General features: G+C 37.2%; 1 protein-coding gene across 1 annotated transcript; it reads left to right on the top strand.

The window, feature by feature from the left end:
- The first annotated feature begins 518 nt into the window (after positions 1–518).
- LOC108916237 lies at positions 519–4,838 on the top strand. Its single transcript, XM_018722445.1, has one exon. It carries the CDS (start codon positions 519–521, stop codon positions 4,353–4,355), a length of 3,837 nt encoding a protein of 1,278 aa, XP_018577961.1. The 3' UTR covers positions 4,356–4,838.
- The last annotated feature ends 5,904 nt before the right edge of the window (positions 4,839–10,742 follow it).

Genomic DNA, 10,742 nt, shown 5'->3' with positions numbered 1-10,742 from the left:
CATAAACACATATTTATTTTTGAGACACAGCCGTTTGAAAAAATTGCGATTTTTAGCATTTTTTTTTGCAATAATTCATTAATTTATTTATCGATCAAAACTGGTTTGAGTTTATTCGATCTGTACTAAAAATTCCTACAACTTTTGTTTGAAACATTTTTTTCTAAAATGTTTAGTTTTTTTGTAAATGAAAGAAACTGTTTTTTTACGACCTTTAGGCGCCATTTTGAAAATGAAGCCCAAAGATTCAGGTGGGGTAAAGTAGTTCATTGAATTCTACAGAATTTTTCATAATTTTTACATATTTTCAATTACTGAACTATTTTTTGCCACCTGAAAAAGTAATTTGATTGGACTATCAGGGTCGCAGCAAGTTGCGTTAAATCACCATATTTTGGCTCCCCCTACATGTTCCTGTTCTGTTCTTACGCGAAACATCCTGTATATATTTTTGTTGTTTTCTAGGTACCACGTAACTAATAATAACTTTTGGTGCAGAGTTTTCATCTGCTGGAACAATGACGGACACTTACAAAAAAAGCAAAGGAAACGCCGGCCTCGACGGTGTCCAATTCCAACTGAATCTACTGACTGTGGTTTTGCTGAATGCTCTTCGCAACCGAAAGAACTGGAAGATCTCCACGGAGAACCAGCAGGCCGGAAAGTTCGACGACCTCGTGCTCGAACTGGAAGACAAATGCGTTTTGCTGCAAGCGAAGTTCAAACAGAGCAAGAAAATCAACAAGGACCAAATCTTTTCCTGCAACTCTAAGACCTCCGACTTCAGTCTCCCCAAATACTTTTTCTCGTACCTCGAGGTTAAGTCTGAGTCCATGGAGAAGACTGTCATTGTTTGCACCAATACAAATATCGACGGGAAAGGCCTGAAGGGTTTTTTGACTCGTCGCATTACCGGACCCGACAGCACGCTACACTACGAAGGAGCCCCATGCCAGTTTTTTACGTTTAATGAGAACATCCTGCCTGATTTAAAAACCAGCGTGGAGATTTACCTCGATAAGAATTTACAAGGCAAGGGATTTGAAAAAGAAGCGGTGACGGAGGAAAACATGAAGGACTTCTTGGATCATTTACAATTTTTCTCAAGTTACCCGAACAGGGATAAATTAGACAAAATTATTGAACAATTATTATTCCGCCTGAACAATTCCAGTTTATATCGTAGGGTGTCCTCCCAAGAGTTGTATAAGAAGGTAGAAGATTGGTTCAAACAGCCAAAGGGTGAATATCTAACGGAGGACCGAGCTAGAGCCATGTTCAGCGAGATAAAAAGCGACAAGTACCGCGAAGAATTGAATAACTACAACGTGTCGTTTAAGCATAACAACGTTGACTTTGCGGATCCGAAGAGAATTTTCCAAATCAATTCGGAAGGAGGACGTTTGTTGCGAGCGTTGAAAGTTTGTGGTGTTCTAGAAAGCGAGGGAAGCAAGCAACTGTACGTAAATCCGGACGGTGAAGTAGACGAACAGAAATGCGTCGTAGAGGCATTTGGACTTCCCCGCTACACCTTTTTGATAATAGTTGGGATCAAAATCACCGAGGAAACCGCGATAAGGGAATTAAGTAACAAATTAAAGGATGTATTGGAGAAATATAGTTTTAAAAAAGTTATTTTCGTGGACGATTCTAGCGATGGACTGGGCCAACAAATTGGACTGAATATTTCACACGTCGATGGTTACGTGTCGTTCAAGGATCTCTCAGATGAGTGCCAGGACAGGTTAGTAAAAGACCAACGTATAGTTTTCCAAGGGAAGCAGGTCAGCTTAGAAGAGTTATTAGCAACGCAGGCTCGTGAAGTTTGGGCGAGGGCTATAAATTCCGAAATCCTAGAAAAGCTGATCAGAAAGAAAGAAATCAAAGTGGGTGAACGACCTTTTGACCTAAACGAACGCAACTCGCAGTACTATATATCTCGTACCTTTAAAAGGCAGCAAGAAACATGTCGAGAGGTGACAATCTCTTTAAATCTAGATGAAGAGAGCTGTAATAACGAAGAAGTTTATTCAGAAGAGGACATTTATGATATGGTCGAAGACGTGATACTTATCTCGGACGTTGCGGGAACTGGAAAGAGCACCGTCCTTACTAACCTAGCAGCGACTATAAAAGACAAAAATCCTCACTTGTGGGTGATCAAAATCGAACTCGCCGAATATACCACCATCTTAAGAGACTCGTTAAACAATAGAGAGGGATCTATAAGCGCAATGAAACTATTAAATTCTAAAAAGGCGACAGAACTGACGAACCATTTAGAAAGGTTTGTGTTCTCTATGAACAAAAAGGTCGTGTTGATGCTCGACGGTATCGACGAGATCAGTCCTGATTACACTGAGCTCGTTCTCGACTTACTGGCGCAGTGCCGACAAGCAGCCAACTTTGACAAACTCTTCGTTGCGACAAGGCCTCACATGATTCTAAAATTGGAAGAAGTTTTGAGGGTGAAGCCGTTCGTGTTGCAACCGTTCACCGAACAGAACCAGGTGGACTTTCTCGCTAGTTATTGGATGCACAATCTCGGCACGGACGGTGAGGATGAAAGAAAGTACGAGCGGTACGCCAGGGCGCTAGTAAACAGAATGACATCTTGGACAAAAGGGTATGGCGACAAGGAAGACGACTTTACGGCGATCCCTCTGCAGTTGAGAATGCTAGCGGAGATCTTCCAAGAAGACACGAAATCGGAAGAATTAGTCTGGCAAGGATGCAAAGAGTACTTAAAGGATACTAGAACAGAACTGAAATTGCCAGAGAAAATGGTAATTAAGGAATTGTACGATACGTTTATAGAGAAAAAAAGGAACATCTACGTATACAAAGGAAATCCGTGTGGGAACGCAGCGGCGAACGGGGCGCTGAATAAACAGTTTGACGAAATGCTTGTTCATCACAGAATACTCGCTTTAGATGTGATCTTGTACGAGGAACATCGCCGGCTTTTTTCGTGTTATCAAGAAGGTTGTGAAGATAGAAACGAAAGCATGCTAAAGATAGGAATCGTGCAGAAGTCAAACGGTAAAATCCACTTCATTCACAGGACTTTCGCGGAATATTTCGTGGCTAAAAGTCTAGTCAGCGAATTGCTACTTCAGTTACGAAATCCAAACGTAAAATTTCAAGAGTTATTCGTCAAAATCCTGCAGTGCTCCGAATTTCTAACCGTACACGTTTTTCTGAACAATTTCCTAAAGGAGGTCCTAGATTCCATACCGTCTAATGTTTTCGAGAAATATTACTCCTACACGTGTCACAAGAACAGGAGTAACCATAAATTTGTTCATTTACTGGCGCAGGAGGGTTATACAGTCATTTTGCAATTCATCCTCAAATGCGTGGATTTCAAAATTATCAGAGACAAAGAAATCGACATCCCCGACGTGCTAGGTCGCATTTCCTTAAAAAAGAAAAACGTTTTCCAGTACCTCGCGGGGAAAATCGGTATCAACAGACAAAATAAGAATGAAAATTTACTCGTGTTTATACAAACTATCGTGCAGGAGGGCGGGATCAACATCAGGGACCTGTTTGGTCGGACACCGCTGCACTACGCAGCTAACAGAGGCCACTTCGAAACCATCGACTTTCTTGCCGAGCAAGGAGCAAGAATCGACAGTGCAGACAAAAACGGACAAATCCCGCTGCATTTCGCTGCCTTGAACGGTCACTTGGATGCGGTGAAGTTGCTTCACGGACTGGGCCAAGATGTCAATACCGGAGACGGTAATGGTCTCACGGCACTGCATTTAGCTGCACGGAATGGTCACTTGAAAACAGTTAAGTTCCTTCTGGAACAGGGCGCAGATTTCAATGCCGGGGATTTTCACGGTAGAACACCACTGCATTTTGCTGCCTCGTATGGTCACTTGGACTCGGTCAAGTTCCTCCTCGAGCGGGGTGCCGATTTCAATTTTGGAGACAATTACGGACGAACGGCATTGCAGTTTTCCGCTTGGAAAGGTCACTTGGATACTGTCAAGTTCCTTATTGAATTGGGTGCAGATTTTGTTGCCGGAGATAATGACGGCCTGACCGCACTGCACTTAGCTGCATCGAACGGTCACTTAGACACAGTCCAGTGCCTTCTCGAACTTGCCTCGAGTCTCTCGAAAACCTGTGGCGATGTCAATGTAAAAGATGTGAACGGTCGTATGCCACTGCATTTTGCTGCCTCGAACGGTCACTTGGAGACGGTCAAATTTCTTCTTCAGCTAGATGCCGATTTCGGTATTGGAGATGGAGATGGCAACATGGCACAGCAGCTCGCTCTTGCTAAGGGTCACCTCCAAATTGTCGACTACTTTGAGGATAGGAATAAGAAGGAAATGTAGAGAGGTGATGAAAAAATGGGTCAGTCATGAAGCCCTTATGCTCACCCTGACCATTTAACAATTACTTCTTTCAACCCGACGTCCAACTCAACAAAGTCCACTACTTTGAGTGTAGTAATAAGAAAGAGAATTGCCGAGTACTTTGATAGTAGGTATAAGAGAGGTGACGTAAAAGTGGATAACTACCGAAATTCTTATGCAAAGCTTTACCATTTACCTACTATTTTATTTACTGTAAGGTGCTTTTTGACTTTGACTTTTCAACCCGACATAAAATTCAATAAAGAAGCAAATCTCTGACGTAACATGTTTTCGAAACTTCAGAGATGATGGAAATATAATAGTAATCCATAATTTTGATAAAGCTGTTCAAAAATGGATTCGTTCACAAGTTATTGCCATGCTCGCTGTTAAAAGAGAGTATTTTTCACTGATTATTTCCTTGGGATCTACGCTTTGGTCAAAACCCTAATATCTAATAAAGATACACTTATAGAAATCGTCTATGTATTTTTGAAAGAATAAAGATTATTATTGTTATCGTTATTATTCTATTGGATATTAAATTTAAATTTTTTTTTGTCCGACCGTTTACTTCAGATTTTAACGGCTCTAAATATAATGGTGACATCTATAGGTTGTTGGCTGAAGTAGGACTCGGGTGATATAAGTTTTCTATTTCTTTAAACTTATTGCCATCTGGTGCGAAAATGGTGTACTACGTAGTTAAAATACAAGTGACCTGTTCGAAACGAAACAATTGAACTTCACAGGTAAGTTCGTTTGATCTTTCAATTCAACCGTTGTTTTTAGAAGATAAGTTAAACAACCTTGGATAGTTCTCTTCAGTGAAGTCCAGATGGCAGTGCTGATGAAGTGTGTTTATTCATAAATAAATGTAAATATCTACCTGGTTTTACGGTAGAACATTGTATAATCATTGTTTTCTTCTAAAAACAATGCTCTAACGTAAAAGCATATAGATATTTATGAATAAATACACTTCCGTAGCACTGCCATCTCGATTTAATTGAAGATAACTTACCAAGGTTGTTTAACTTGTCTTCTAAAAACAATGATTCAACTAAGAGAGATACTAATCCCTCCCGCTTATGACTTTTTGTTTGTGCACTTGACACAAACGCACGCACTCATCTCATAACAAAACACTGTAGATCTGTCGCAACACATCTCTAACATTCTGTTCTTTTAACCTGCAATTTACATACGTTGGTGTTTTTGTTTTGTTGCTAAATCAGAGTATAATGTATTTGCGCATTTGCTAGTGTTCGCTGTTCTCTTAGTTTATCGCCACTAATATCAAATTGTAATCTCGAAAGCGAAGAACAGACCATCTCAACTCAACAGAAAACCTTTTGTCTCAGGTATTTATTGATATTTACTACTAATGGCATTTATTAACTTGCTACTTTAATCACTGTCCCATACCATAAGCAAGGTCAAAAAGCATAATTATAATTTATAGTAAGAATACAGGATGTGCGGGTGATTACATTTCTAATCAAGTCAGCCTCATTACACTTTTATTTCCTTTATTTTTATTTCTTGTTTCAAGACAATCTCATTTTTTAAGATATTTCAAGCAGTTTGTTATTGGTTTTGAAACTTCATGTCAGTAATTTTTTAAACAAATAGAAAAAAGTATTAATTCCATAAAGTCTAATTCATATGAATTTACAAATGTTTTATAACCACTATCCTTTATACAGGATGTTTCGGTTTATGTTTCGCTTATTCCTTCATAGGATTTTTTAGTGTTGATATTTGAAAAAAACATTTTATAAAATATTTCCGATTTTGATGAAATTATATTTAACGATTTGCCTGATTAAAATTAAACATTTACTAAAGATTATAAAGTCACTGCTTGGGGTGATTCTAAGAAAAAAAAACATTTTATTCTAAAAACGGACCATTTTTGACTTATTTTTGTTTTTGTTAACTTATATTACATGTCAGCTACCAAGCACCAGAGATTTTCCCCTGAGTTTTTCCGGACACTTTCCCGGAGTTTTCTCCCGGAGTGTTCCTCGGACTTTTCCCTGAATTTTGCCCCAATTTTTCCCCGGACTTTTGCATGAAACAAGCTGGTACACATCTGTTTATGCTCAAAACGCGACTGCCTAACAGCTAATAACATTTTGCTATTTAATTAGGGAGCGTGTTTAAACTAAAACACGTGTTTTTTATGATTTCATATACGGTGTAAATATAGCCGTTTCTATAGAAAGTTGAAGTATACAGGGTGTGCCATTTAACACTCGCTGCCAATATTTCCGAAATTAAGAAATTTATTTTAGTTTCGAAAATTGTGGTTGTTAGATCCCTCGAATAGCTCCAATTGTAGTTAGAATTGTTAGTTCAAATCTTTCTGTAGAGATGACGTGACGATACTAAAAAATGTTTTGTTCCCTGGAACGTGGAAATACAGTCCATCTGAGAGATCGTTAAATTTTGAGTAATTTTTGTAATATAAAGTTTTTCCCTACATTTACTTATTTTCGAGATATGTCGACTTCAATATGCAATGGATGATGTCATAGGTGGCTCATGTCATTTGTTTAAAATAAAACAATAACAGATGACACATATTAGTTTTCCAATAATTACAGTTTTATCAGTTTGCGTCCTTCAGTTTAACTATACTAGTTATACTATTTACCATTGTACAATTTTTTTCTGTAGTTGATCATTTGTTTTGTTATAATTTATTGTTTGTTAGTTAGTATGTAGTGTTAATAGTCATTATAACAATATTTTAAAATAATATATTGTATCGGTGTGACAATTAAATAATAGATTTTCCTGTTATATCATACATTGCATATTGAAGTCGACATATCTCGAAAACAAGTAAATGTAGGGAAAAACTTTATATTACAAAAATTACTCAAAATCTAACTATCTTTCAGATGGACTGTATTTCCACCTTCCAGGGAACGAAATTTTTCTTAGTAACGCCATGCCATCTATACAGAAAGATTTGAACTAACAATTCTAACTGAAATTTGAAGCTATTCGGACAATCTAACAACCCCAATTTCCGAAACTAAAATAAATTTCTTCCTTTCGGAGATATTGGCAGCGGGAGTGTTAAATGGCACACCCTGTATAGTTGAAGGTCCTATACTTACCGTGTTATAAAATCATTGCTGTCAATGCAAAGAAAAATATTCTAATTAGATTGAGACATTTGCATAAAATTGAGTTTAAAATACTTAAAAAAAAATTAAATACTTCTTTTTTAATGTTCGTACCTTTTCAAAGACCCACCTTGTATAACTAGGTATCAAGTACGCAGAAATATAATTACTTATTTTATCATTTTTATATAAATTTAATTATTTGCATAAGCATATGTTCATAATTACTTAATAATTTTCGAGCGTGTTAAAAGTTTGGAATATCTCAACTCAGAAAAAGGTAAAATTCATGTCTATTGTCAGACCACAATAATGTGTCTTTTAATTTTAAAATATAGATTCACGACCATAAACAAAATTGTAATCTAACGAAAGTGACTAAATACACCACTTCAAAGTCGTTGGGATATAAATGTAAAGCCTACTGCGACTTTATCTAGAAATTTATCTAGCTACGCAAAGTAAGGTTAAGGCGGATTAATAAAAAAAAGTAACTGTCTACGCCAACTCTTGTTACAGCAGCGCCTTTATTGACGAGTTGCCGTACTATAAGCAAACGAACTGCACTAGATGTTTACTTTAAAATCCATGATATTTGATTTTATATTGAATATACACTTTGTTCCAATTTAATGGTGCACAAGTCATTAACATAGTAAATAACAAACGAGCGAGGATCGATATTTTTTACTAAAATGTCCCCAATATAACACACATTGGAAACTAACTTTTTTTTTATTTGAAATCTAGTAACACCAAAGTGTAAATTGTCCTTTTTTTCGACTTAAATTTAAAAAAATGAATAAAACAAATGTTTTTGTATTAATGAGAAAAGCAATAACCGTTAAATTGTTAAATTTGATATAAACTGGTGTGATGGTATTGTAAGGTTAGGAAGAAACAAAATTGTTTCGACAAATTTATTTATTTGAAAAGGGAATTTGTTAATTTACGGTATAGGAATACAAACCTATAGGAACCTGTGCTGGAGGGTATATTTCCTGATCTAAGAGAGATTTTGATATAAAAACTTGTTAGATCCTATTTCACTTTTGTCTCATGCCTATACTCTTTGGTTAATGTTTTTAACTGTAAGTGTGTAATATTTTCGTTAAATCTAAGTGCAAAGAGCAAATTGGTTTTTGAATGTACTGAGAAAAAAATTGGGATGGATTTTTTCAATGGAGTTCAAATCTGTAGAAGAAAATTCTGTTTAATCTTCTTTGGCAGTTGAAACCCCTTAGACCCATTCTAATTTTGACACCACCGGTCAGCTTCCGATCAGGTTTTAATATGTAGATAGTTACAGCGAGGAAAGTGAGCTGTTCCAAAATGGCGGACTTTATTGGTGACACCGTATTATTTCTTTTGCAGGATTTTCACCTGCCAAGAGGATGGAAGACACGTACAAAAAAAGCAAAGGAAACGCCGGGCTCGAAGGTGTTCAATTCCAACTGAATCTGCTCGCTGTGTTTTTGCTAAATGCCCTCCGTTGCCGGAAAAACTGGAAAATGTCCACGGAGAACAAGGAAGCTGGAAAGTTCGATGACCTCGTTCTGGATTTGGACGACAAATGCGTTTTACTACAGGCCAAGTTCAAACAAAGCAAGAAGGTCACCAGTGAACAATTATTTTCGTGCAACTCTAAGAACGCCGATTTCAGCCTTCCCAAATACTTCTTCTCGTACTTGGAGGTTAAGTCTGGTTCTGTAGAGAAGGTTGTTATTGTTTGCACCAACACGGATATTGACGGAAAAGGCTTAGAGAACTGTTTTAAACGTCATTGTGTAAGTGCCAGCAGCATGCTGCACTACGAAGGGAACTTTTGTCCCTTTTATACTTTTAATGAAAACATCTTGCCCGAGTTAAAAGCTAGTGCGGAGGTTTACTTCCATAAAAATTTACGTGACAAAAGCATCGACAAGGCAGCAGTAACAGAGGCAAACATGATGGATTTTCTGAATCATTTCCAATTTTTTTCAAATTATCCTAGTGGAGGCCAATTAGACAAAGTTATTGAACAGTTATTACTACGCTTGAACAATTCCGGTTTATATCGTAAGGTCTCTTCGCAAGAGTTATATAAGAAAGTAGAAAATTGGTTCAAACAACCAAAGGGGGAATATTTAACAGAGGAACGAGCGAAAGCCATGTTTAGCGAAATAAAAAGTGACAAGTACTGCGAAGAATTGAAAAACTACAACGTGTCGTTTAGACAAAATAGTTTTAATTTTACTGATCCAGAAAGAATTTTCCAAGTCCATTCCGAGGGAAGACATCTGTTACAGGCATTGAAGGTTTTCGATGCACTGCATAAAGATAAAGGCAAAAAATTGTATGTCAATCCTAACGATGACATCGAGGTGCAAAAACACGTCATAAATGCATTCGCAGTTCCCCGCTACACCTTTTTAATTATAATTGGGGTCAAATTTACTCAAGACACCGCGATAAAGGAAATAAGTAGTACATTAAAAGATATACTAAAGAAATACAGCTATAAGAAAGTCATTTTGGTTGCCGAACACAACAGTAAACTATGTCGGCAATTCGGACTAAACGATATTTTTCAAGTTGGTGAATCAGTGACGTTAAAAAATCTTTCAGGTGAATGCCAGGACAGGTTAGTAGAACAGAACAACATAATTTTTCAAGGAGAGCAGATCAGCTTGGAAGAACTATTAGAAACACAAACAAATGAGGATTGGAGGAAGGCTATAAATTCTGAAATTCTAGAAATGCTAATTAGAAAGAAAGAAATAAAAGTGGGCGAACGGCTTTTAGATTTAGACGAAAGCAACTCTCGATATTACATAGCTCGCACCTTTAAAACACAAATATTTAAGAGTAGGATTGAACAAAGCACTTGCGAATTGCAACAAGCAAAACCACATTTAAATGAATATGGATATAGTACTAACAAGGTGAAAGAAGGGACTTTTCCAGAAATGAACACTCATGACGTAAACCAAGAGGTGATACTTATCTCGGACGGTGCAGGAACTGGGAAGAGCACTGTCCTTACCAAAATGGCAGCGGCTATAAAAGAGAAGAATCCTCACTTGTGGGTGATTAAAATTGAACTCACTAGGTACTCTAGCTTCTTAAGAGACGTGCTAGCTAATCGACGGGAAACCATAAGTGTAATGGACCTGTTGAATTCTAAAAATGCGACGAAAATGACGAACCACTTAGAAAAGTTTGTGTTCTCCTCGATCAAGAA

This window comes from Anoplophora glabripennis, unplaced genomic scaffold (genome assembly GCF_000390285.2).
Source record: "Anoplophora glabripennis isolate ALB-LARVAE unplaced genomic scaffold, Agla_2.0 scaffold1805, whole genome shotgun sequence".
In the NCBI taxonomy this organism is placed as follows: Eukaryota; Metazoa; Arthropoda; class Insecta; order Coleoptera; family Cerambycidae; genus Anoplophora; species Anoplophora glabripennis.
This window is presented reverse-complemented; position numbering and strand designations above follow the sequence as displayed.